The sequence below is a fragment of the Cercospora beticola genome, chromosome 1 (assembly GCF_033473495.1).
Source record: "Cercospora beticola chromosome 1, complete sequence".
Lineage (NCBI taxonomy): Eukaryota > Fungi > Ascomycota > Dothideomycetes > Mycosphaerellales > Mycosphaerellaceae > Cercospora > Cercospora beticola.
The window spans coordinates 4467295-4494080 of NC_088935.1; the positions used below are offsets into that span (position 1 = coordinate 4467295).

A 26786-nucleotide genomic window follows, 5' to 3' on the forward strand; every position below is an offset into this window, starting at 1 on the left:
CCTGGCAGTCCGTGCTGTGGCACTTCGACATTTCACTTGCATGTCGACGCGCCAGCTGTGTCAACAACCCACACTCGGCCACATCTAAGCACACCGCACCGACGCAGCGGAGTTCTGCAAACGACGACGACGACGACCGACGCGATCGAGCACGCGGCCATCGAGCACCGGCAACGCATGCTCGCGGCCGCAGCAGAGGGGACATGAGTTCGCGCCGCAGTGATCTACGGCCACGCTCAGCACGATGGCCTCTGCCAATGGAGCGGGCGGTGGCGGCGGTGGAAACATAAAGGTCGTGGTGCGTGTGCGGCCTTTCAACTCGCGCGAGACGGGCCGCAACGCAAAATGTATCGTGTCGATGAAGGACAAGCAGACTGTGCTCTCCCCACCGCCGCCCGATGGCAAGAATAAGGCGGGAAAGGCTGCGCTCGAGGGCAACAAGACGTTTGCCTTCGACAAGTCATACTGGTCCTTCAATCGCAGCGACGACAATTTTGCCGGACAGGAGGATGTCTTCAACGACTTGGGCAAGCCATTGCTACAGAATGCCTTCCAAGGCTACAACAACTGCATTTTTGCCTATGGGCAGACGGGTTCTGGCAAGAGTTACAGTATGATGGGCTATGGCGAGGAGGAGGGTGTGATTCCACGCATTTGTAGGGAGATGTTCGAGACCATCAATGGAATTCAGACGAATGATGCAAACACCACATGCACCGTCGAGGTCTCGTACCTCGAGATCTACAACGAGCGAGTTCGCGACCTGCTCAACCCGAGCAATAAAGGCAACCTAAAGGTCCGAGAGCATCCCTCTACAGGTCCATACGTGGAGGACCTTGCGAAGCTTGTGGTCCGTAGCTTCGTGGAGATTGAGCACCTCATGGACGAAGGAAACAAGGCACGAACAGTCGCTGCGACGAACATGAATGAAACATCCTCGCGATCGCACGCCGTCTTCACTTTGACATTGACACAAAAGCGCCACGATGTGGAAACGAACATGGAGTCGGAGAAGGTAGCCAAAATCAGTCTTGTCGATCTGGCAGGATCAGAGCGAGCGACAAGCACGGGAGCGACCGGTGCAAGATTGAAAGAGGGTGCTGAAATCAATCGTTCGCTGTCTACGCTGGGTCGAGTCATAGCAGCATTGGCAGATATGAGCTCAAGCACCAAAGCCAAGGCAAAAGGCATGCAGGTACCATATCGAGACTCTGTCTTGACTTGGCTGTTGAAAGACAGTCTGGGCGGCAACAGTCTCACTGCCATGATCGCCGCCATTTCTCCAGCCGACATTAACTTCGAAGAGACACTGTCAACTCTTCGCTATGCCGACAGTGCTAAGCGAATCAAGAACCACGCGGTTGTCAACGAAGATCCGAATGCCCGCATGATCCGTGAGCTCAAGGAGGAGCTGGCACAGCTGCGGTCAAAATTGACCAGCGGAGGGACGGTCGCTGAGGAGCAATACAGCGCCGACACGCCATTGGAGAAACAGATTGTCAGCTTCACGCAAGCCGATGGTACTGTGAAGAAAGTCTCCAAAGCTGAAATTCAAGAACAGTTGTCGCAATCGGAGAAGCTCTATCTCGATCTCAATCAAACATGGGAAGAGAAGCTCACCAAGACGGAGCAGATCCACAAAGAGCGCGAAGCTGCTTTGGAAGAGCTGGGCATCAGCATCGAGAAGGGCTTTGTGGGAGTGAGCACGCCCAAGAAGATGCCTCACTTGGTGAATCTGAGTGATGACCCACTGTTGGCTGAATGTCTCGTCTACAATCTGAAGCCCGGAACCACTACTGTTGGAAACGTGGACACGAACCCTGCGCCTGCTGAAGATGGCGACACCTCGAATTCGACGACGGTCGACATCCGCCTGAATGGATCAAAGATTCTTCATGAACACTGCACTTTCGAGAATGTGGACGGTGCTGTCACTGTGGTACCCAAGGAAGGCGCCTCAGTGATGGTCAATGGCATCCGAATCGATGCACCAAAGAGACTGCGATCGGGCGACCGTCTCATTCTCGGAGATTTCCTCATTTTCAGATTTAGCTCGCCCCTTGAAGCCAAAGAAGAACGAGCAGAGCAGGGCAGCCTGCTGAAATACTCAATCACAGCTGATCAGATCGATTCGCCCTCACCACGCCTGCCTGGCCATGAAAGGACCTCAAGTTCAATGAGCCGCATATGGTCAGACGATGAAGGAGATTCTCGAAGTCCTGGCAACAGATCTCCGGCGCCATATCGTCTACATGGTCGGGATCACGATTGGGCGTATGCACGGCGCGAAGCCATTGCTTCAACGCTGGGGCCAGATCAGAAGATATCAGACCTTACAGACGATCAGCTTGATGTTCTGTTCGATGATTTGCAGCGCGCACGTGCAGTACGAAAGGGGAGGCCAGAATCTAAGCTATTCGATAATTACGGAGGTGACACCGATACTGAATCAGTGTCTTCACATCCAGTGCGGGACAAATATCTGAGCAACGGCACACTGGACAATTTTTCGCTAGACACGGCTCTGACCCTTCCCTCAACACCGCGGCACAGTGAAGACGAAGACCAGCTGAGGCATACCAAAGACGAATTGCGGGAGCAGCTCGATAAGCAGAAAGAAGAGTACGAGAGTAAACTACAAACCGCAGGAGAGGGTAGTGCTGAAATTGAAGAGCTTCGGACTGAAAAGGCGAAAATGGAAGCCTCACTCGAAGAGATGAAAGAGCAGATGCAGAAGCAGCTGGCTGAGCAGAAGAAAGAATTTGATCGCCAACTACGCGAGCTCCGAATACCGCGCAAGCCGAGAAGGAAAAGTCAACACCAAGGTCTGAGCGAAAGAGAGGTTTGGCTGGCCAGATATGTGCTGAACCACTGGAAGCGCCATCGATACGTAGCCATGGCCGCCGGTGTTCTCAGGAACGCTTCGCTACTGAAGGAGGCCCAGATTATGAGCCAGCAGATTGGGCGAAGTGTGGTGTTTCAATTTACCATTGTGGACATTGGGCACACTCTCGGCTCGTCATATGACCTTGTGTTGAATGGCATCACCACGGAAGAAAGCAATGATCCCGAGCTGGAAGTCGCACTTAAGCCATGCTTGGCCATCAGGGTCATCGACTTTCACAGCAACGTTATACGGCTTTGGTCGATAGAAAAGCTACACCGCCGGGTACAGACAATGCGACAGATGCTGCAGTTCCTCGATCGCCCCGAATACACGCAGCATTTCAATCTCAGCAACCCATTCGACGAGGACTGTATGCCAGACTACACGAGGATCGGAGATGCTGACATCCCACTTGCGGCGGTGTTCGAGTGTCGCGTGCAAGACTTCACCTTGGACGTCTACTCGCCATATACTTGCTCCATCGTGGGGGTGATACATCTTTCTCTCGAGCCAAGCTCGGCGGAAGCTCCCGGCAGCGTTCTCAAATTCAACGTGGTTATGCACGAGCTCTTGGGCTTCGCGGAGAGGGAGGGAACGAATGTTCATGCACAATTATTCGTGCCTGGTGTCTCAGAAGAGGGCGGCGCAACCACGACCGCCCTTATCAGCGGTTTTGGAGAAGGCCCCGCACGATTTGACAGTGTGCATAGCATGAGTCTGCCACTGTCAGCCCCCCAGGACGCAAGCCTCAGAGTGAGCATATTCGCACAAGTCACCAGCATGCACATGGACAAGCTCCTTAGTTGGGACGACATGCGTGATGCATCCATCTCAGCGAACATCAAGCCTAGGATGAAAAGGCAACACTCGCGACTGCCCGAGCACGAGTATTACAGCGATGAGAGACACGATGTTTTCGCGAGGGTGCAAATACTGGAGATCAACGAAGAGGGTGAATATCAACCTGTGGAAGTTGTGCAGAATGACACATCAGATCAAGGGGCATATCAACTCCATCAGGGCATCCAAAGACGTATCGTGCTTCATTTGCAGCACAATTCGGGCAACAGTCTTCCATGGAAAGACGTCGACCGTATGAAAGTTGGCAAAGTGCGCCTATTGGACAGCACTGGCAAGGTCACCGACGAGGATAGTAGCCAGCCGGATGTGCCGCTAATAGCGGTCTCGCCGCCGATCATTCGCAAGGATTCTGACGGCACAACTGATGTGAAGTTGACGGTGCAATGGGACTCGAGCGCGCACAATTCTGCATTGTTGGATCGACCTACACTGGATAAGTATCGTGTGCAACTCACACTACGTTTCGAGGTGCACTCGCCAAGAGTTACACATCCCATGGGTTTTGGCTTCGACATCGCGATGCAGACCCGGCCTCGTAATTGGTATCGTCAAAACTCTCTCCTTGGGCAGTTGTTTCACAATCAACGTGTTGTCCATTCGACCGCGGCGACGTACGCAGTGACATTGAAGCCAAGCCAAGCGAAGAGGGCTGGCGATTTGTGGCGAATGGATACCACCGGTGACTACATATCAGGACAAGAAGGTCTTTCTAGCTGGGCACCACGAGGCGTCTCCCTTATCCGAGACTGGATGAATCTGAACAAGCGGCGCTTCCGAACTGCTGAGATCGAGGCTGCGCGTGGTGCTCTTGGCCCCAGCGCGTTACTACCACCCGAGGGAACGCGCGACAACAATAACAGCGAGATGACCGAACAGCAGAAGGAGCTCGTGCAAAGGTTCTTGGACGTTTGGGACACTGGCCCATCTGTCAGTGAGATCTTGCTCCTTGACTGCAACACTGACTCTCCGGCCAACGGTGCTGCATTTACGAGCGCAACTGCCAATGGCGAAGACGACATGCCCCTGGCGGCTACAGTGGAAACGCAACTGAAGTCGCCGAAGGTATTGAAATCCGGCTGGCTTCTGTGCCCTGACAACTCAGGCAGGCGGTGGGAGAAGACTTTCGTGGAGCTCAGACGTCCATTCCTACACCTGTACGATGGCAAAGCTGGTGACGAGGTCAACGCCGTCAACCTCACCAATTCACGAATTGACGCCGAGCCCGAAATTGCAGCATTATTGCAAAGACCGAATGTACGCATGGAAGTGTGGGCTGTGTACACCACCAATCGAGCATACCTATTCGCATGCCGCAACGACAAAGAACGTGGTGAATGGATCTGGGCGCTAGACCGCAGCTATGTCGCCAACGGAAGTGGGGGCAGAACGCCCGAAGAGTGGGATCTGGAGTAAAATGTGGACCGCACACACACAAAGTACGTTTCCTTGGTTATACTGTTCAGCAGGCGCTTGTTGTTCCTAAAGATACCCATCGCATATGGCTATGAGCCACGCGATAGTTTTTTCATTACATTTTTCCGTCCTTGCAGCACGAGGATTTCTCTGAAGTAGCCAGTAGCTTTATGATGATTATGAAAGAAGAAGTTGTGATGAACGTCTCCGCCTTTTTTGCGCTTGGTGGCGCTACTGTATGACTTAGCCGAGTCGACTCGGCATCACAGATTTGCACCCTCGTGGACACGAGCTTTAGCAGTGGCGGGCAACTCAACACTAACTTCACCATGACTTCCTGGCTACGACACTATGGCAATACGGACGAGTATCGATGGCGAAGAGAAGGCAATGTCTTCAAACGACCTCTTGGATTTGTCGAATTTAGCTTCGATTGCGATGGCAGGCTGTTCGAGGGCCGTGCCGATATGAATAGTCTGGTCAAGCTTGCGATCAAATCAAAACTGTCGACCGAGGATTTTCGTGAGAGAATACTTCTTGCTTGGACACAATTGCGTGAGTCTGCACTCGGGTGAATCCATTCTGGGAGAATTCAACACGAGAGCTCGATCGAAGTGGAGTCGATGGCTCTGTCCAGACTGCAGTCTTTATGGCACAATTGAATGGCTACGCTCGTCGAAAGCCTCAATCTCCTCAACCGCTTCGAAATAATATGTTACGAGGCCGAGACTTTGAAACTTGGGGAATATCTGCTCACTTCCATCACAGGTTGTCAACATGTTCTTCTCCAAGCTCGAACGATCAGAGAGAAAGATGGCTTAAATAATTTTGCACCCCAAGGTACAATCACTCTTGCATTAACCTCGACTAGATGCTGACCAGCCCAGGACTCAGTTTCGCCGTCAACATCCACACCAGCGTCAGCAAAGCAGTAGAATCCGCAGGACGACATTTGATTTTCCTAGAAGATCACTACGAGCACGTCAACCACAAAGACTTCTACATGCACTGTCAAAACACGAGCCGAGTTGTAGATCCTGAAGATGCTTTAGCCAAAGTCTTCATCTTACCATCGACCCAAGAAGACGGAAACACCATTCTTCGGATCCAATTCGTCATAGCCCACGAGATCGCAGACGGAATTTCAATCAACGCCTGGACGAACAACTTTCTAAAATATCTCAACGAATCAACTGATCAACTGAAAACTCTGATCAAAACAACAATCAACCCAGAAGACATGCAAACCCGTTTACCTCTCCCACAAGAAGCCTTATACCCCAAAATCCCCGGCTCACTGGCACGACAGCGTTGGTTCTGGGCCATCACGAGAATCCTTCGACATGTTCGCAAACCCCACGCAGCAGGTTTCGCGAACCCATTACGACGACAACAAAAGCGAACGCCGATTCCTTTGTCGCCAACTTATAGTGCTGTACTGGACTACCGACGAACACTGCCGTTGAATACAATCCCGATGTATATTTCTGTTTCTGCTGAGAATACCGCGCGGTTGCAGCAGTTGTGTCGGGAAGCAAAAGCTAGTAAGTACAATTCCAAAACAACATCAAGGACAGCATAGCTGCGGTCTTCATATTATCGCGCAGACTCACTGATTTTCCTAGGCGTCGGAGCAGGAATCTACGCCTTAGTCGCAGTCTGCATGATGGAATTATACGAGCAACGCGAACCCGACATCCCACTCAACGAACGCAAATGCTTCATTACAGGATTCCCATTAAATCCTCGCGCATTCTTCGGGTTTGAGAATAAACCAGACAGCATGATGTTGGCTTTCAGCGATGGGATTTCATTGCCATTCTTATCATCGCACCTTGACGTGACGGGTCGACTACGTCTCCTAGCCAGGCAAGCACAACGTCAACTTTCTGCTTATCAGAAGAGAATTCGACCTGCGGGCGAGGATGGGAAGAGACAGTTCCTGACGAGTCGTGGTGCGGGATTGGTGTTGGCGAACCAGTAAGTGTGACGTTAATGCTTCGATATGTGAAGCAGCCAATTGACCAGGGCTAACTCTGGAATAGATATCTATACGGCATTGAGCGCGCCGACTCATTCTTCCCCGAGGCTCCCACGACCAATGTCCAAGGCGCATACCCAGCCCGACAGAATGCAACACAGCAGACATGCGGCGTGTCATCTGTCGGCAGACGCGATCTTCAAATCAGCAACGGGGCGTACAATGTCGCCCAAGCAGAGAAGGATTTCGTCGCGGATTTCCAAGACCTTACCGCGAGTGTTCGTGCACGGGAGGGAGAGTTTCTCGTCGGTATTGCGGGGACCAGTTCGGGGTTGGGAAGCTGTCCTTCTGTCGACATATCTTCGCTGGACCCAGAGTTGCTGGACGATTTCAAGAGCAGGTTCGAGAACATACTGGCGGATGTGGTGATCAATGAGGAGCGATCGAGACTATAGGCCCGTTTCCTGGAGTTTACGCCAGTAGCGGCGTGCTATGCCAGCCTATTAAGTGAGGAACAATCATTAGTAATGCGAATGAAAGCCTCTTATCCTCGTGTTGCTCGTGAACGATGTCGTCTAACTTCTATGTCGCCGCGCTGTGGAGCTGCTGTGTCTCGCGATCCGTCCTCACAATTCGTCTCTGTAGAACTCCTCCTGGCTGCCGGCTTGACCCTTGTCGCCTGCGTCCTTGTCCGCTTCTGATTCCGTATCCTTGTCGGCTTTCTTCTTGCCTTTTCGGGCAGGCTCGCCATCTTTCTGGTTCACCTCACCATCCTTTGGTCCTTCGCCTGTGGTTTCTTCCTCATCTTCATCACCTATGATACCTCGATACTCCCTACCACGAGGCGTGTCGATGACGTCCAGCTTCCACCGTTCCCCTTGTGCAATTTTTTCAAGCTCCTTCTTAAGCTTCTCTATAGCCTTCGGATCGCCTAAGCCGAGTTTCTCCATTTCCTCCTTGCTGAGAACTCTACCCTCCGAGTCTGCGAGGGTGTCGACATATGTCTCTTTGCCACCTCCCACAATGGCGCTTTTCTCAATCTTGACCCCTTCTGGCACCAGGCGACGACCGCCAACTACGATGTCGCCAACTGACTTCGGAGAAGCTTCGTACTTCGTCCCGGCTATTGCCGCTGCTGCCTCCTCCGTTGCTTCTCGTATGTTGACCTCCTGTTCGGCTTTCTTCATGGCTTTCAGATCGCGCTCATACTCTTCGACTTCGTCGTCTTCCAGTATTGGAGAGCACGAAATAGGGTTGGGTTGATCCTTTTGTGGTGGGAGAAATGCAACATCGTTGCAGAGACGAGGGGTCTGGATGACCATCAGGTAGGCGCATGTGCTCGTTTCCTTAATTAGGGCAATGCGATCCGTGGAGGCGGGATTGCAGAAGTATTGGATTTCGATCTTGCGCTCTTTGCCGGTCAAATCGCAGATAGTGCCACCACCCAGCTTTTGCACGAGATATCTGCTCTCGCCGCGTTGCACCAACTCTCCGTGCTTGTTGTGACTTCGTTTTGCACCCTCGCTCTTTTCCAAGGCGCTGTCTCCGTCCCAATCCCTCTCTCGCCCGGCATCATCGGCGTCCAGCCGTTTTGCGTAGGTGCCCAGCATGAAGCCTGGGACACCAGGATCTTCTACTGGAGGGTACACGGGCACGCCGCGGCTTGGTGGAAGCTGATGGAACTGCTTGATGCCCTGGTTGTAGCAAAAGCGATAGCTCCACCAGCCACTGATGAAGAAGACGCAATTGCCCTCCATGCCCGACAAGAGCTCCCATCCGCGATCGTTCGCTCGGGCCAGCTCCTTCTCTTCTTCGGCTTGCGAGAATGTCTCATTTGCGGTGCCTGCGTCCGCCGTTGGCTTCACTTTAGGTATGCGACAGAGCCAGGGCTGTCCATCAAGAACCATGCGCTCATGTTCGCATTCCGTTTGATCCTCTGCATTGTTTCGGGCAGCACCATCCAACGGCTGCTGGTACTTTCCTATTTGTGAACCCCGTTCCGCTTCATCGTCGCGCGCATTCGCTGAGCTGCTACCTTTGACATTGCCGGCGAGTCGCGCGTCAACCTCATCCGCAGGCGTCCAGTCGTCGACGAAGTGTACTTCATATTGAGGGAAGGCAAGCAGGTCGTCTTGCACGCTGAAGCTTTGCTGCGAAGCCCAGGCGACCAGCGCGGAGGTTCGGAGCAGGGCGGGGAGGGCTAGGAAGTGCTTCATGGTGCGGCGTGCAGGTGGGAATCAATGCTGCGCGGAATGATGCTCCGGCCAACGTTCAGCATCTCCGCACGCTCGTTTGTCCTGTTTCGACACGACGATTGCAGATAGTGGGCTGTCAAGCAGGCGACGTGACAGCTGTGCGCAAGCCGTCAGGAACCGAGACTCCCGAGCATGTGATTGCCCGCATCACCAATGCAGCACACACTTTGGCAGTAGCCTCCCAGCGTCACTTTCGCCATCTCTTCGGACACGACACGTTGCCAGCTGGCCACATGGAGCAAGATCGAACGTGCAGGTCAGCACCGCGCCCACGCTCGCGCTGGTCAGAGGGACTGCCGCTTCCAGACCTTCCCAGGTCGGCGCTGAACCGTGCCTTCAATAATGAATAATGAATAGTGATTCGAATCATGGTTGCTCTGCAGCTTCGTCCGCTTTGGTCGAGGCCTCAGCGACGCAATTTAACTAGAGTTGGCATTCCTGCTATTGGTGCTCCCAAAAGAGGCAGCGCCCAAATGGGACAGAGGCATACCACGGTACTCGGGCCCATCATGATGAACCATTCCAACGGGCGTCGGCCGAACGAGGCATCCTCGTCCTGGATTCAACATGATTCAGAACGTGCTGGACTAGCCGAACTGCATGAGATCGTCGCTGTGCCGGTTGACCCTTCGCGTACACTTTCAAATATCGCTCGCACGAGTCGCGGCGAGAACGCGTGCGCTGTGCAGTAGTAAGCACATGTGCGCGAAGTGTCGATCTCGTGAGGACGCGTGGCGCTCGTGAGGCAGATGCCGTCACCACGAGCAGCGAGAATCTTGGGCTAGCGCGTGTTCGTGACCATCAACGACAAATCTTCTTGAACAACTGGCATCACTTATCGAATTACAGCTTGGTGAGCTATCACCGCGAAGCCCACAGCAAACATGTTACCCGGCATCGAGCCCGTGACGACCACGGCCCTCATCTTTGGCGGATGCTGCACGAACGTGTTTGCCCTCGAGACCATTGTCAAAGTCCAACCCAGCAGTGGTATGTCTGGCCAGCTGCCGCCAATCAATTCGCGCGTTCGACACCAATCACTCACACGATCCATCAGGTCTCATTATCACCTTCTTCCAATTTGTCTTCGTGACAGTGTTCGCCTACCCGAGCCAATTTGAGCCAGGGGCGAAGTACACGCTGCAAGCCCCCAAAGTTCCCATGAGGAGATGGGCGTTCATAGCTTTCATGTTCTACGGCATCAATATGCTCAACAACTGGGCTTTTGCATACAATATCAGTGTGCCTGTGCACATCATTCTGCGCAGCTTTGGCAGTGTCACCACCATGATCGCCGGGTATCTGCGAGGCAAGCGCTACAGCCCATTGCAAATACTCAGCGTCGTGCTGCTCACTGTCGGTGTGCTCATCAGTGCATGGGCTGACTCCGAGAGCAAAGTCAGTGAAAGTTGATGTTCAAAAAGATATTGGCCAACACACTGACTCGCGCATAGGGCAAGGAAATGTCGTACAAAGCGAGCGATTCGTCCTCAGATTACACTCAAGGACTCGCCATTCTCCTCGTCGCGCAATTTCTCTCTGCATACATGGGTGCATACACCGAGGACACCTATGCTACATACGGAGCGAGTTGGACGGAAAATCTCTTCTATTCGCACTTCCTGAGTTTACCTCTATTCCTACCCCTGTCCGGCACACTGCGCGATCAGTATCAGAAACTGGCAGCAACGCCTAAGGTTGACGTGGGGAATTCCAGAGTCATAGGCACGTTGCAGCATCACGGACCCGCTGTCAGCAACGTGATCGACACGCTCGTGACATATGCTGAAGGCACACCGCAAGGCGTGTTCTACTTGATGACCAACGCACTCACGCAACTGGTCTGCATATCGGGAGTCAACCTGCTCTCGGCCAAGTCATCGGCGGTAACTGTCACGATAGTGCTAAACATTCGAAAGCTGGTGTCCTTCATCTTGAGCACTCTGATCTTTGGGCACAGCCTGGACACCAAGATGATCATAGGCTCAACGCTCGTCTTTGGCAGTGGGGCTTTGTATGGGTGGGAGACTAGTTGGAGGCTGCCGCAGCAGAAAGCTGCACTAGAGTCGCGCAACCAGGAAAACAAGAAGCTCAAGTAATAAATTCGGAAATGTCAATCCAGAGTCTCGCACATGCCTGTACTCCCGTGGCATGTCCAGCGTCAGATTTGCGTTGAAAAAGTCAACTTATGCTCGGAATTGAACGTCACGCATGTCTGTTCTGGGGTGAGTTCGTCCGTGACGTTTGTGCGCCGGATGGTAGCACCACTCTTTTTCGCACTGCGAGCCGTGGAATTTCTCAACGAGGCCGAATTGGGAGAACGCGGTGCACAGCACGAAGCATGGGATATTGCCAACGTGCCCGTTCAATAATCAGCTCCGAAGCATGCAGTTCTCACACGTGCGTGGAGCGCGGAGACGCGTGTATAAAGGTCAAAATGAGTGCCGTTGCAAAGACAGATTGGCATGTGGGTACTAGAGCCTATCGGTAGTCAACCATCCAGCGTGGACGCGGTTAGTGTGTGGGCAACTCGCATCGGGCCCAAGGTTCTGGGCGGATTTTCCATCTGTGCGCGATGGGGCAGGCCGAGCAGCAGCAGTGCTGCGGTCCACGTTCGCGATATCGAGCGACATGTTGTCCGGATCGTCCGGGAACGTCCTCGGCAGCACTTAGTCATGGCGCCGTGGAGCTGAATAGAGCGGCGGTGCTGGAGATGGGGAGGGGTGGAGTTGCAGTGATGGGGTGACATTGGGCGAGCGCGCTGTTCCACGGCGGGCTAGACCGCCGATGGGCGATGGATGGGCAGCAAGGTAGCAGACGTGTTCCAAATACCAGATTCGGAGCTCGCATGTGCAAGATTGCGTCGGAAAAGCCACGACCAGCGCGCACGCGGAGCACGCAGGCGGGCGAACAGAAGCGGCGAGGAGGGTCGATAACGCAACGGTACATGGTCGCGTGAATCTGGCTATTCGTCGCGTCGGTCGGGGGTGGAGACCAGACGGGCAGGCCGCAGACGCTGGTCGCGAGGCCTCAAGCAGCGCAGCCACTGCACGTTAGCAGCGTTAGATTGCACCTTCCCCGAACGTGCCCATCGTCATGCGGTTGTCGAGGCCAGCGCCACCGGCCAGACAGCAAGGAGGCATTATAGGAGATTGTGCTGCAAGCTATAGCGAAACGGCGAATAATCAGCTGTGTCCCCGACGCATCCTGGCAAATGCAGCCTTCCACGTGTATTGCGGCCGGGCGATCTGTGCATTCAGCACAGCTGCGCGGGAGAGCTCCGCTGTACTAAACGCAATGTTGTGACGGCGTGTGCTTCTGCTGGCCCTCTGCCTCTGCCGACCTACACTACTCTGCTAAACTCACTGCACTGCCCGCGCTCCGCCGGTCCAGCCCACTGCGTCGTGTTGTGCCGTGCTGCTGTCGCGCAAAGAGCCGCACGCCAGCCCTCGTCTGCACCGCTTGTGGCACCTCGAGGATACCCTGTCCTCCCTCAGATCGAGTAAAGCTTCGTACCTGGCATGAAAGACAAAGCCCGCCAGGACTGAACGCCATCCCATGTTGCAGCTTGCCGCCTGCCTGCGCTGCTAACTGACGCCCGACCACCCGCCTCACGACACTGCCGCCGACTGCACCGCGCGCGCCCGGCCCCGTCTGTCACTCTGCCGCGCGAGGAAAGCCACCGCTGCCTCCTCACCCATCACCGAGCACCATCGCGGGCGCGACTCTTCGGCGACTCCTACTGCGCCGCCGCCGCCCATCCTCCAGTTCTCCTCGGCACGTCACCACCCGGAGACCAGGCTCTCGTCCCAGGTGGCGCTGGCAAGGACTCGAGTTGGTGTTGCTTGCTCCGCGAACTGCTGCACACGTCCGCTTCGAGCCACACCCTGACCTGCCCTGTGCAATTGGAGCCCACGAGCCCTCTTCCAGTGCCGCAGAGCGCCTATTCTCTCGTGCACTCGTCGCCGCGCTCGCCGTCGTCCCCATTGCTACCACTGTACGTACTCTGCCTACCCTCACGCATCAACGTGGTTGACCCCGCCTGAGCGCCGCGAACCTTCAATTGCTGATACCACTCGTCCTCCCACAGCTTGCACGGCGCGCCCACGACATCGCCGCCGCTCACGCTGCCATCGAGCCGCGGGTGATCCGCTTCTATCCCAGCTGCCGCGTGAGGCAGAGCATTATCTGCTCGGCCCTCACCCCGGATTTATTCATCGCTGCTGCGTCCGCCATCTCTGCCCGACCGCGCGCTGCCTCGCGTTATAGGTAGATCCCATCGGCACCGTCATGGCTTCCACTGGTCCCCCAAGTCAGCAGCAGCATTCACAAGGCTTGCCGTCCATCAGCAGCCTCACTAATGGTCTACCCAAATCCGCGCCCATCTCACCGGATGGTCAGTCGCTCACGGACTCTACGCGAGATTCTGGGACTTGGCCGCAACCTCAAAGCAAGCGTGAGTCCTATCGTCGTTCCGCACATGCCCTCCTTGATCTCTTGCCTTTGCGAACTGCAAAATTCTTTTGTTTCAGGTTTCCCGAGTCAGCGGCCGTGAGACTGCGGTCTCGGCATTTAGTCGCCGCGGCTTCACATTGATTTGGAGGGCAATCACTGACATACTGCAGATAACTCAGCCAACAGCCAAGGACTCCAGGTGCACACATTACTGAATCCTGATGACTCTCCGTCGCGACATTCAATACCTACCACTCCACTCTCAGCACGGATCCCAGTCTCCGCTCAAGGCGGTCCCTCACAGCTTCCATCCATCAACCAAGGCTTCCAGGAGAGCCACAACCGCGAAAGCTATGGCCAACGCGACAGTCTTGGGCGCGAGCTCAACCGCGATGCCTACCGCGACAGTCGAGATCTGGCCCCGGCAATGGACTCGAGGCGAAGCAGTGTAGACAGTCGCATGCATCAAGGATTCAATTCGCTCTATATCAATGGGCCAACCTCGCCGTACGAGAGTGCCAACACCTCGCAAGTGTCACTCGCAGCAAGTCTGCGGAGGCCCAATGGACAGACGCCACTCTCGCCGCTTAGTGCACGGTCAGGCCAACGCGGACATACTGCACCGCGCATAGCGCCTCCCATCATGCCCGTTGGGCGCGGTCCCGGTGTACCAGATCCTACCGCCGCAAAGCCTACACAAGGTTATGCCTGGGCTTTCCCAGACAGTGCGATTCCAGAGGAGCGACGAGGCTCCGACAGTGGCGAATCGAGCACCCATGGGCCCTCCAGACAGAACAGTTTCGCGGCATCTTCAATTCGGAGCAGCATCTTTTCCACAGATTCTCAGCTTCCGATGGGTCAACGTAGGTTTGCAGAAGATGGTAATACCTACCAGTCAATTCGGGAAAGCGTATCACTGACATGTTAACAGAAGCGGCGACTACACATCATCACTCCCTGCAACATCGCGCAATTTCCGGACTACAGCACGAGGCGATGACCCCTCAGGGCGTGGGCAATTATAGTCGAACTCCCGAGCTCCGGGTCAGCCATAAGCTCGCTGAAAGGAAGCGCCGCAGCGAAATGAAAGACCTTTTCGAAGATCTGAACAAAGCTGTTCCGTCGAATGGCGGCACGAAAGCGAGCAAATGGGAGATTTTGACAAAAGGTATGTCTCCGAACACGAAGTGTGTACTCTCCGCATTACTGACCGGTTGAAGCTATCGAGTACATTCGAAGCCAACAACACAACGAGCGCAACCTCCATGCAGAAGTGCAACGGCTGCAGCGGGATAACGAATTCGGCCGCGAGGTGCACAAGGAGAACGAGATGCTCAAAACCGAAGTCCAGGTCATGCGCGAGCATTTGAGGCGCCTGGAGCCTAACGCACCACACATTTACGGTGCATTCACTTCACAACTGAACCAGATCAGCCAACAACAGCAACCGCAAGGTAACGGTGCGCCCGGGATAGCGCTGCCTCCGTTGAATACGGCGCAGAATGTCGGACAAGCTCCCGCGCCTTTCAATGGTGCTCCCGGTGGCTCGGCGGCGATGCAAGGCGTCGAATACGGGACCTACGGAAGGTAGAGAAGCAACGGGGGTGGTTGTACACGTAATTTTCTCGAAAGAATGGCGCCGGTTTAGGATGCACGGCGATGCATGTACGAACGAGTCGAGCGCGCAGATGCCCTCCGAGTTATCATTATGACATTAGCACTATACCATTGCTTGCGAATGCTTACACGGCTGCGGGGCGACCTGGACGACGAAGTGGAGTTTCTGGCCTCCCGGAAGGACGATGTCACTCATAGACAGCGTCGGATGCATAGCGATTGGGTTGATGTGCTTGTATCTTAGCAGAATAGCTGACTATATTTCGACTTGCCAAAAAGTTCATTTCTGCAGAAGTGGCCCCTCGTTCTCGTGCTGTGTTTCATTCAACCTGAGGCAGCAACTCCCCAATGCGTCGGCTTCGACTTCGACCACCGCACGTGACCCGCGCTGCATCTCGCCATCCCGGCGGCCGCATCACGTCCATGCACGCGCAGACAACGCGAGGGCTATGGCCACACAGGACCGGACAAGCTATGAGTCGGACACGGACTCGGTCGACGTAGATGCGGCGCAATATGACCGAGAAACGCTGACGGCAGAAGAGGAAGTTGAGAGGCTGTTGGCGGACTCCGGGAAGTCGCAACACGACCGTGTCCACAATGGACGAAGCAGCAAGCGACGGAGTGGACAGAGAATATGGCGGGGCAGTCGCGGCGGCGAGGAAAGCGAGATGATGCTGAAGGTGGAGGTGAGATGACACCACGGCCACATATCATACCTACGACATGCACTCACGCATTCCTATCTCGCAGGATGGCGCCCGATCGAGCGATGATAGCGCGAGTGCGAGCGACGTCGATGCTGGCAACGAGAAATCGCCACGGGTGCGTGCTCCGCCGCAATTCTTGCAGTCTGGGAAGAGGCTGACGGGTGTATGTAGTCCTCGTTGCAGCGGTCCAAGTACATTCAGTGTTCTGCCCTCCATATCATCGTCCTTCTGGCCTTCGTCGCCTTTGCCTTTGGCGCCTATAAGGCATCGCGCTCGCTCGCCGTCTCGAAGTCGTCCTCAGTGCCTCAGATGCGATCCAATGGCACGCACGACTTTGCGCCGACGACCATCTTGATCTCACTCGATGGCTTCCGCGCCGACTTCTTGCACCGCGGCCTCACACCCACCTTGACCTCCTTCGTGCAGCAAGGTGTCTCTCCCAAGTACATGATGCCCTCGTTTCCAAGCCTTACATTTCCTAACCATTTCACCCTCGTCACTGGCAAGTATCCGTCCGAGCACGGCATTGTTGGGAACAACTTCTGGGACCCTGTGATGCGGAAACAATTCACTTATACGAATTCGAGCTTGAGCATGGTGCCTGAGTACTGGAATGCCGAGCCTATTTGGGAGACTGCAGAACTGCAGGGCGTGAGAGCGGCGATTCAGTAAGTACGATCGGCGCTCTTCGTGAATGACACTGACAGGTATGACAGCATGTGGCCTGGGTCCGAAGCGCACATTGGCGCTGTCGAGCCTGCATACGTAGATAAGTTCAATATGCACGAAGAGCTGGGCAACAAGGTCAACCGCATACTCGGCTGGCTCGACCTACCAGGACCCTCGGATCCTGGTGCATCGAATGAGACACCGCGACCGCAATTGATAGCAGCATACGTTCCGAATGTTGATTCTGATGGGCATAAGTATGGTCCTAATGTGAGTGCAGAGCAGCTTAGAGTTGCGGGAAAAGCTATCGAACACTATGCTGACTTGCCTGTTTCAGTCTACCTATATTCGATCCACCATAGCTGAAGTCGACGGCATGCTGGGTTCTTTATTCAGTGGCATCGAGGACCGCAACCTAACAAACATTGTCAATGTCGTGGTAGTATCCGATCATGGCATGGCTACCACATCAACCACGCGATTGATACAGCTGGACGACATAGTCAACTTCAAAGAGATAGAACACATGGACGGTTGGCCACTCTACGGCTTAAGACCCTTCGACCAGTCCGAGAAAAAGCTCAAAGAGCTCTACAACGGCCTCAAAAAGCAGGAAGCAATCCACGAGGGAAAATTCAAAGTCTACCTGCGAGACCACGACATGCCGGCCCGATACCACTTCACCAATAACCAAAGAATCGCCCCACTATGGATCGTGCCAGAAGCTGGCTGGGCCCTCGCACCCAAATCCGAATTCGACGTCGTAGAAGGACTGAAGAATGGAGAAGATTTCGCTCCTCTTGGACTACATGGCTACGATAATGATCATCCACTAATGCGTGCGATTTTTGTTGCCAGAGGTCCAGCTTTTCCTCATCCGCAAGGCAGTGAAGTGGAGCCATTTTACAATACGGCTGTGTATGGGATTATTTGCCAGAGTTTGGGAATTGAGGCGAAGCCGAATAATGGGACGGTTGAGCTTCCGTTTAAGACGGTTGGATTGCATGATCCTGAGGAACAGCATAAGATTCTTGATGATCCTCCTCCGATTAAGACTACTGGATTGGACAGTGTGGCTTCGCCGTCTGCGATACCAGAGCCTATTGGAGAGGACGTGACAACAGCGAATGGTGAGGATCCAGAAGCGGCGGCTCCTGAAAACACAGAGTCTGGGGAGGAAACAGGTGAAGTAGCGGGTGACGAGAGCACATCGTGGAGACAATGGGTTGATGGAAAGATAGAAAGTTTCAAGCATTGGGTTACAGGAATTTTTGGTGAGCACAAGAAGACGTCAGACTCGACGAAGGATACGAGTAGTGTCAGATAGACGGAAAGTATCTGCGTAGCCTAAGTATTTGCAGCACTTTGTTCTCCCATACCCGCGACCTGGTACTTCATTTTGCTCGCCACTGCGAGATGTTTCGTGGGCGTAGGGTGTGCTACTGTCTGTGCATAGTATGACTTTGTCTGCACATCTGCGGCCTCCATTGAGCGAGTTGGAGCTCTCGCTACATTGCTTGCGCACAGTCGTTCAGACGATCTTCAATCATCCACATGCGCTCAAGGCGCGACTCGGGTGACTTCCTTCTATCATGACTGACGTTTTGTCTCCATAGTCATCTATCGTGACAATGCAATATCGTCAATCCTCAAGATCATCTTAACCGTTTCACTGGCCAACTCGAAAGCGCTCGTGCTGACGAGAAGTGGCTGCATGACACCTTCGCCGGAAGCACTCTTGTCATCACCACCCATGACTCCGACGCCGCCTCTCTTGATACTGACACCAACGTTGGTCTCGCCCTTCGCGTGTCGCGCTCGCAGCTCAGTGACAACCTTGATGCTGTTCAGACCTGCATTCTCAGCCAATGTGACCGGAACGACTTCAAGCGCATCAGCGAAAGCTTTGAAGCATACGCTGTCTGGATACTGTGATGTGAGGGCATCTTGGCTGAGTTGTGTGGCAACAGCCATTTCTGGTGCACCGCCACCAGGGAGAAGAGCGCGCTTCTTGACGAGACAGCGGATAACGCACATGGCATCGTGGAGACTGCGCTCGGCTTCGTCCAGGATCAGCGGGTTTGCTCCTCGTGCGACGATCGAGACGGTCTTGGGCGCATTGGCATTGGGGTGCTTGACCCCCGAGACACGCACATAGCGGGAACCCAGATTCGATACTTCCTCCACGAGCTCTGCGGATCCAAGCTTGTCTTCTGTGAAAGAGTCGATGTCTGCGATGGGCTTGCAGCCAGTGGATTTGCAGATGAACTCGACTTCGTCTCTCTCGATGTCCTTGACAGCCATGATGCCGAGCTTGTATAGGAAGTGTAAGCTCAGGTCGTTGACAGCGTCTCGGAGAATACTCTTCTGGATGAAGAGCACGTTACATTTTGCCTTCTTGATCTTCTTGACCATGTTCAGCAAGTATGTCCGCTCCTCTTTGAGGATCTTGTCCATTTGTCTGTAGTCGTTCACCACGATCTGGTTCTCCATGTCGGGCTTCGGCGGGCTGAGCTGGAATTGAATCAGACCGATCTTTGCCTTTTCTATCCGTGTTGGACCCCCTGCGCTCTTGATTGCCTGTTGGCTGAGGACCAGCCCGTCCACCATTTCCGAGTCATCGATCACACCACCGGCCTTCTTGAGAATTCGAATGTTGCGAAGATCGACGTTTTGCGCATTTGTTGGGTTGATGGTTCTCAGCACGGCATCGACAGCCATGGGCGCAAGCTTGGGCTCTTGAGCCACAATTTTTGATGAAAGCGAGGTCGAGGCTGCTTTGAGCAGCGTTTGGCGGTCTGTGAGGTCGATGGGTACGGAGACTCGTTCGAGGATCTCGACAGCACGAGCAGCCGCTCGCTGGAAACTTTCGCTGATGATGGTAGGGTGAATGCCTTTGGCCAGCAATCGTTCAGCAGCTCCCAAAAGGCTGCCGGCGATCACCACTACTGAGGTTGTGCCGTCTCCGGCCTCAATATCTTGCGCATTTGCCAAATCAACCAGCATCTTTGCCGAGGGGTGCATGACGCCCAGATCGCGAAGCATTGTGTTTCCGTCGTTGGTGATGATGGTCTCGCCTTTGCCTGTTTGAATCATTTTGTCCATGCCTCGCGGGCCCAAAGATGTTCGAATGGCATCTGCAACAGCGCGTGCGGCGGTGATGTTGGCTTCTCTTACTGCCTGTGGCTTCGCCTTGTCCTTGAAAGCATTGTTGCCGGCATTTGATGGCGCACCTTGAGCCATATTTGTTTCTAGGCCACCCAGTCGGTGGAAAGCAACGTTTTATTCGGCGCGGAGGGTACTGCGAAAATCTCTGGATTCGGCGACGGCGTGGGAACTTTTCGTGACACGCTGCAGTCCTGCGCCGGCGTGTTGTGGGTGGTATGGCGGTGTTGTATGGAGGGGCGGACGTTTCAAATATTCTTTGGAGGACGCGAGCAGCTTCGCACGTGCCTTCGTCACAGCTTCCCGCCTAGCTGCGTAGACCACCTCCTCCCAAACACTCACCTGCTCATCAACAACAACATATCACCGACACAACACCATCACACCTCGTGCTTCTCGACCGAAACGTGCTTCATCGCGCGCTGAATCTGGTCATCGAAACGCGGATATCACGCCGCTTGCATCTGGCGGTGGTCTTGATAACGCCCCGATAGCTGCAACCCATCGTCTCTCTGCGCCAACCCAGACCATTACTTACCACCGCCTTCCTTCAAAATGCCCAGCGCGCGTGGATCGAACTGGGAGTCATACAAAAAGGAGTTCGCTGACGACGAGAAGGAGGAGAAGAAGATTACGCCACTGTCTGATGAGGACATTCAAGTACTCAAAACCTACAACTCGGCTCCGTACGCAACCGCTTTAAAGCAGCTCGAGAAGTTCATCAAGGACAAACAGACGTCCGTCAACGAGAAGATCGGCGTCAAGGAATCCGACACAGGTCTTGCACCACCGCATCTATGGGATATCGCCGCAGACCGACAGCGCATGAGCGAGGAGCAGCCGCTGCAAGTGGCACGATGTACCAAGATCATTCCGGATGAGAAGGACAGCGAGAAGAGCAAATATGTCATCAACGTTAAGCAAATCGCCAAGTTCGTCGTCAACTTGGGCGAGCGAGTGAGTCCCACGGATATCGAGGAAGGCATGCGAGTGGGCGTGGACCGCAACAAGTATCAGATCATGCTGCCTCTCCCGCCCAAGATCGATCCGAGTGTTACTATGATGACTGTCGAGGACAAGCCAGACGTGACATACGGCGATGTCGGAGGCTGCAAGGAGCAGATCGAGAAGCTGAGAGAAGTGGTCGAGATGCCTTTACTCTCACCCGAGCGTTTCGTCAATCTCGGAATCGACCCACCGAAGGGCGCACTGCTATACGGACCTCCAGGAACTGGTAAGACGCTTTGCGCAAGAGCTGTCGCAAACAGGACAGATGCCACCTTCATCCGTGTTATCGGTTCCGAGCTGGTGCAGAAGTACGTCGGTGAGGGTGCCCGTATGGTCCGAGAGCTGTTCGAGATGGCGAGGACAAAGAAGGCTTGCATCATCTTCTTCGATGAAATTGATGCCGTTGGTGGAGCACGTTTCGATGATGGTGCCGGTGGTGACAACGAGGTGCAGCGAACTATGCTGGAACTGATCACACAGCTGGACGGCTTCGACAGCAGAGGGAACATCAAAGTCATGTTCGCGACCAACAGACCAAGCACACTCGACCCCGCCCTCATGAGACCAGGACGAATAGACCGAAAGATTGAGTTCTCTCTACCAGATATGGAGGGCAGAGCCAACATCCTCCGCATTCATGCCAAGTCCATGTCGGTGGAGCGCGATATTCGTTGGGAGCTCATCTCGCGTCTATGCCCCAACTCAACCGGTGCTGAGTTGCGCTCGGTAGCAACAGAAGCTGGCATGTTCGCCATCCGCGCTCGGAGAAAGGTTGCCAGCGAGAAGGACTTCTTGAGTGCAGTGGAGAAGGTCATCAGAGGAGGATTGAAGTTCAACTCAACTGCCGCTTACGCGCAGTACAACTAAGAGGACTGCGTCGCACATTCGTGCATTCATTTACGGCATGGGGTTCTGTCTAGATTAGAAGAAGCTCCAACTGGGAGCTATGTATCATAGGTTGACTCTGATGGCATCAGATCCTCGGAGAGTATGCACCCAATTTCATGACACTTTTACGATTGAGTTTGGAAGACTTGTCGCCTCATTTCGATTGAGTCTATTTGCTCTGCACTTAACATTGCTCCACTTGCCCAGGAACGCCTTCTCGCTAGTGCTATACAGGAATAATATTACATATTTCAGTGCCCACGAGTTGTACAGAAAACAGCATGTTGTCGACAAGAGTACACTCCTCAATCTTCGATATCATCCTCCTCCAGGATCAAGCTTTGCACACGCTTTTCCACTGGCGAGTTCATTCCTTGAAACATCATGGACGGTTGCCGTGCCGTGCGAGCTTTCCTAGGCGTGGAAGTGGTAGATGCTTTGACTTCGGTATCTGGTCGATCTGTCGACCATTGTTCCGCACCTATGTCTGCCTCGCCTGAGTCCAGATCTGCTTCTTCCTCATCATCAGGAAGATGAACACCATCCATTCTGGTGATGGTTCTGATTTGATCTTGAAGTTCGTGCTGGCGACTAGAGCTCTTTGCAGAATCCAGAATGTGTGTCATGTAGGGAAGACGTTCCAGCAGTACTTCAACTTTTGCTTGAGCACTCAGTTTGGGAGCTTCTTCGTGAGTGCCCGACATGTCGCCTTGTTTCGAAGATTGCTCAAGACTGTTGCCCCGTTTCCATTTCTCCACGCCGGTACCAGAGTCTGGATTGACGCCGGAAATGGTAGTTCCCTGAATGACCTTGTCGATCACCGCATCGAGCGCTGTCTCGATTTCTTCTCTTTTTCGCCACAGTCTCAAAGATGCAGGATAGAACATTCGATGCGCATCGCCGCGTTTCCCGGCTCCAGCCTCACTGCGGTGTACCGGGTATGGGAGACTAAACAGTAAGCCTCGTACAGCAACTTGGAAGCACATCTCATCCTGTCGCAATGTGTCTATCGATGAGCCAGAGAAGGCTCGCGTGCCCATCGAGAACCGATCCAGTGAAAGCAAATCAGAATCCGATAGATTCTCCATGCAACCAAGCAAGCTATCCAATCTCTGTTCCGCGGTAGGTCCGGCGCACGACAAGGCGTAGTTCTCATGCAGTGCGGCAAGAAAAGTGGACGTGTCGGTGCCGAGCTCGTCGATGAGAGCATTCGGGTCGGTCTCGGTGACTTTCAGTCGATTGAATTGGGAAAGCCAGGGCGGCGGTTGAGGAATAGATGATGGTTGCAAGGATTCAATGCGCTTGTTGTAGACGACCTTGCCTACTGAGTGAAACAAGCCCAGGCTGCTCTCTCTGTTGCTGATGAGCTTCAACGCTTCTTGCTCGGCTGCCGTAGCAGGAAGCACCGCTTTGGACTTCTTGGGTTTCGTGAAAGCCACCTTCGACGACCAATCTCCTTCATCGCCGCGAACGCAGAGGAACTCCAAAGACGTTACTGCACTGCGAATGTCACCAGATTCAGATAGGCGTTTGAGGATCTCAACACCTGGCGTTTTCCTTCTTCCAGACTTGCGAGCCTCTTTGACAACGATGAGCTCTAGCGCCTTGGTCATGAATGTAGGCGCAATGGCATTGAATTCAATCGTGTTGATGTGCGAATTTGTGACAAGCTCTGGTCCCATCAACCTATGCGCTGTAAAGCTGTCCGCGCTCGCCGTGGTTGTTGACAAAAGAGTCTCAGATATGACCATGATGATCGGAATTGGGAGAGTATCTGCTGGTACTGTCGACATTACATATTGGGCGAGTGCCGTTCGAAATGACTGCAGTGTGCTGGAGGTCTTTGAGAATGTATTCGGAAATTCTTCAACCAGGAGAGCTTGCCGATGTGTGTTCGAAGTGCTGTCTTGCGGTTGTAGTGGTTCCACGCCTGCTTCTGTGTCTGTGGAGGTGCCATTGCTCAAAGCAAGTCCTCGCACCTTGCCTGCTCGAGCTACGAACTCCGCGAACTCTGTCGCAGAACTGGCAAAGCTGTCAGCTCCAGTCTCGAATGCCGCGCGGGGTTTCCATTCGATAAGTTCTACGCCAATGTCTTTGCACAACAAGCGTACAGTTGTGGTCTTCCCAGTACCAGCAGCACCTTTCAATACAAGAACGCTCTGGCGTCTTCCTTGGTAGAACGAGTCTAGCCATGCTCGTACATCAGCTACTTTGCGCTTGTGCACGGCCAACTCTGATAGATCGCTGGGTGCGAAGCGTTCGGTCCATGGAAGCTGGTCACTTGGAGCCTTAATCAAGGAAGGAGCTCTGTCTCCATTCAAGGCCTTTCGGAATTTCTGAGAAGCGTGTTGAGAGAGCGGTGGCGGTTTCTCAAGGGTAGCGACTCCCCCAAATTTGCGCTTCCGCGCAGCAAGCGCAGTACTCGACCCTCGAGAAAGAGTAGTTTGGGATGACTCTCCATTGACCTCGTCTTCATCAATGTCATCTTCGATTACTTCAATCTCATCATGGAACGCCGCAAGTTTGTCTGGGCTCGCTAGGTATTGCGATCCTTGCTGCTTCTGAGTAGCAGCGTTGAAGAAAGAAGTGATGGGTCTACCGCCGGATTTCGGTTTATCTTTGTCAGTTGGCTTAATGGGTTGACGTCGCGTCTTTCGAGGCGAGGGCGATTCTGTTCTCTTCTGCGAAGCCGGTGATGCAGGTGGTTCGTCCTGGACCGTTCCTCGTCTCGGCTTGCTCAGTGCTGTGCTCAAAGGTCTAACGCGCCTCTCGCCTCCTTCATCCGAGATTCTCTTGATGGAACGGTCCGGCTCAGTCCATGAGCTGGTCTTTTGGCCGCCACGAGGCGCCATCACACAGCAGCTTCTCCACAAGAAGACTGCTTGCTGACATGTCAGTATTCCGCGACGAGGATCGTGAAGTCGAGATGCCGCAAGCGATGTCAGGTGAAGTCGCGTTGACGACCCTGATGAGTCAGCGACTTGGTCGTTTGTACTGCGTCATAGCAAGAGCAAGAGCAACCACCACATTATCGATCGTGAGCGACGACAATAGAGCAGATCAAACAGAAATGTCGAAAAGGATTCGCACGCTAGATAGCTTTTTCAGTCCGCCTCCGACGAAGCGAACGAAAGCACAACATGCAATCGAAGACAACCCACGCGAGGAGAGTGACGCCACGAAGGACGCGTCTGATGTCGAAAGCCGCTCGGAACACGCGACCTACCCATTCTCGCTGCCTTTGCTGCCACAACCACTACGAGAGCTACTGAATTTCGTACCCGCATCCGAGGGCAAATTGATTCAGGACCAACCCGATTTGGATTTGATTTATTATACTCCGTTCATACCAAAGGAAGCTCAAAAGGATCTCTTCGAATTCCTTCGACAGGAACTGTTCTTTTACGTATGTTGGACCTTACCTTACGCTGGCTTGCAAAGTAATGACTTCAGTGAAGAGAGTGAAATACAATATCAAGCGCGGACCAGTAGAGACTGCGATCAATACTCCAAGATTTACCACTGTTTTCGGAGTCGACGAAACTGCTCGCTTCAAAGGCGACGAAGTCTGCCACACAGTCTCAGGCGCACCGGTCCCAAAGGATACATACAAGTGCAGCCCTCGGCCACTGCCGCAATGCCTTGATGTTCTGCGAGAACTAACGGAGAATGCCACTGGTTGTAGATTCAATTTCGCCTTGGTCAATTACTATGCCGATGGGAATGACAGTATAAGCTATCATAGTGATGATGAGAGGTTTCTGGGAAATGAGTGAGTGCTTGAGAAAGAATCCTTCTGGCTTTGATAGGCACTAACCTCTGTGTGACGCCTGCAGGCCGTCGATAGCATGTAAGTACATTCACGACCTTTCGAGACTGCATGTCGATGCTGAAATCTAGATCTGCGTTAGCGTTCACACTTGGAGGCACGCGGGACTTCTTGCTCAAGCATAAGCCAACGCCGCAGAACCACATATCTGAGACCAAACCCACAAAACTGCCATTGACCAGCGGTGACATGGTGCTTGTGCGTGCATTGCTGAGGCCCGGTTTATGATTTAATTGACCTTAAGTGTACCTCTAGATGCGCGGAAAGACACAAAGTCGTTGGCTGCATAGCATACCGAAGCGGAAAGGCCCACAAGGGCAGATTGGAAGGATCAAGTCAGTACATGTGTCTGACCAGAGAACCTGGCTTTCCTGACTTCGCTCCAGCATTACGTTTCGCAGAGCAATGGTGCGAGGAGGGACCGAGAATTACTACAGGTGAGTTGAAACATTGGTCAGAGGATACGTCGTTCCGTTGCGTCGACGGCCTTGCATGTAGAGTAGCGGCACTTGGGTTCTTGTTGACGTCGACTCCAGATACAATGTCGGAGACGGAGGCCCCTACAAATGGTCTGCTTCTCGGAGGGAGATTATCCCGTGGACTAGCCCATTGACGCCGAGTGTCCCGTTGTGAGAATGGACAAGTGCTAGCATCGTCAAGTCTGGACAATCACGCCGGTGTTTTCCAGGGATGCTTCAGAGCAAGTACGATGTGCGCTTTGGCAGGCTTGCGTCGCTGGGCTAGGTGTGGTTCACGCTTCGAGGGGAGCATTTCTGCTTGTTCCGAGTACGAGCGATTGCTCATCACTCCATACACCCGACTTGATGTTCATTGACTGTCCTCTGTTGACGAAGGGAAAGAAGTGTCAGACGAGTCGTGTGCCGGAGATGGGCGGATGCCAAGCGGCCGTCAGCGAATGAAACGGACCAGGCGCGGGACGAGATGCCTGTCCAACCATGTGGCGTGCCAAAGTTCTGCGATTCTGGAGACGGCACGGCCAGCAAGACATGCCTCATCTAGACGGATATACAGCACAGTCGAGTGATGA

The 26786-nt window shown here is 53.8% G+C and overlaps 10 protein-coding genes across 10 annotated transcripts; 7 read left to right on the forward strand and 3 right to left on the reverse strand.

Annotated features, from left to right (window-relative positions):
* Nucleotides 1-244: 244 nt before the first annotated feature.
* Nucleotides 245-5161, forward strand: RHO25_001786 (uncharacterized protein; the record flags this gene model as incomplete). Its single annotated transcript, XM_023594390.2, has 1 exon — nucleotides 245-5161. The coding sequence occupies one exon, from the start codon at nucleotides 245-247 to the stop codon at nucleotides 5159-5161; it is 4917 nt and encodes a 1638-aa protein (XP_023459378.1).
* Nucleotides 5162-5490: 329 nt separating this feature from the next.
* RHO25_001787 (uncharacterized protein) lies at nucleotides 5491-7597 on the forward strand (the record flags this gene model as incomplete). Its single annotated transcript, XM_023594391.2, has 5 exons — nucleotides 5491-5716; nucleotides 5930-6001; nucleotides 6049-6705; nucleotides 6787-7141; nucleotides 7207-7597. 5 exons carry the CDS (start codon nucleotides 5491-5493, stop codon nucleotides 7595-7597), a joined length of 1701 nt encoding a protein of 566 aa, XP_023459379.1.
* A 171-nt stretch (nucleotides 7598-7768) lies between these two features.
* On the reverse strand, nucleotides 7769-9358 carry RHO25_001788 (uncharacterized protein; the record flags this gene model as incomplete). Its single annotated transcript, XM_023594392.2, has 1 exon — nucleotides 7769-9358. One exon carries the CDS (start codon nucleotides 9356-9358, stop codon nucleotides 7769-7771), a length of 1590 nt encoding a protein of 529 aa, XP_023459380.1.
* A 923-nt stretch (nucleotides 9359-10281) lies between these two features.
* Nucleotides 10282-11496, forward strand: RHO25_001789 (uncharacterized protein; the record flags this gene model as incomplete). The annotated part of the gene is made up of 3 exons (XM_023594393.2): nucleotides 10282-10387; nucleotides 10455-10795; nucleotides 10852-11496. 3 exons carry the CDS (start codon nucleotides 10282-10284, stop codon nucleotides 11494-11496), a joined length of 1092 nt encoding a protein of 363 aa, XP_023459381.1.
* A 2191-nt stretch (nucleotides 11497-13687) lies between these two features.
* Nucleotides 13688-15443, forward strand: RHO25_001790 (uncharacterized protein; the record flags this gene model as incomplete). The annotated part of the gene is made up of 4 exons (XM_065602143.1): nucleotides 13688-13853; nucleotides 14023-14733; nucleotides 14784-15020; nucleotides 15073-15443. 4 exons carry the CDS (start codon nucleotides 13688-13690, stop codon nucleotides 15441-15443), a joined length of 1485 nt encoding a protein of 494 aa, XP_065458215.1.
* Nucleotides 15444-15918: 475 nt separating this feature from the next.
* Nucleotides 15919-18175, forward strand: RHO25_001791 (uncharacterized protein; the record flags this gene model as incomplete). The annotated part of the gene is made up of 5 exons (XM_023594395.2): nucleotides 15919-16158; nucleotides 16223-16294; nucleotides 16351-16847; nucleotides 16896-17118; nucleotides 17186-18175. 5 exons carry the CDS (start codon nucleotides 15919-15921, stop codon nucleotides 18173-18175), a joined length of 2022 nt encoding a protein of 673 aa, XP_023459375.1.
* A 293-nt stretch (nucleotides 18176-18468) lies between these two features.
* CCT4 (T-complex protein 1 subunit delta) lies at nucleotides 18469-20091 on the reverse strand (the record flags this gene model as incomplete). The annotated part of the gene is made up of 1 exon (XM_023594396.2): nucleotides 18469-20091. One exon carries the CDS (start codon nucleotides 20089-20091, stop codon nucleotides 18469-18471), a length of 1623 nt encoding a protein of 540 aa, XP_023459376.1.
* A 477-nt stretch (nucleotides 20092-20568) lies between these two features.
* RPT1 (26S proteasome regulatory subunit 7) lies at nucleotides 20569-21888 on the forward strand (the record flags this gene model as incomplete). The annotated part of the gene is made up of 1 exon (XM_023594397.2): nucleotides 20569-21888. The coding sequence occupies one exon, from the start codon at nucleotides 20569-20571 to the stop codon at nucleotides 21886-21888; it is 1320 nt and encodes a 439-aa protein (XP_023459377.1).
* A 326-nt stretch (nucleotides 21889-22214) lies between these two features.
* Nucleotides 22215-24761, reverse strand: RHO25_001794 (uncharacterized protein; the record flags this gene model as incomplete). Its single annotated transcript, XM_023594398.2, has 1 exon — nucleotides 22215-24761. One exon carries the CDS (start codon nucleotides 24759-24761, stop codon nucleotides 22215-22217), a length of 2547 nt encoding a protein of 848 aa, XP_023459372.1.
* A 218-nt stretch (nucleotides 24762-24979) lies between these two features.
* On the forward strand, nucleotides 24980-26371 carry RHO25_001795 (uncharacterized protein; the record flags this gene model as incomplete). Its single annotated transcript, XM_023594399.1, has 6 exons — nucleotides 24980-25315; nucleotides 25368-25681; nucleotides 25810-25936; nucleotides 25994-26073; nucleotides 26125-26175; nucleotides 26275-26371. The coding sequence occupies 6 exons, from the start codon at nucleotides 24980-24982 to the stop codon at nucleotides 26369-26371; spliced, it is 1005 nt and encodes a 334-aa protein (XP_023459373.1).
* Nucleotides 26372-26786: the final 415 nt, after the last annotated feature.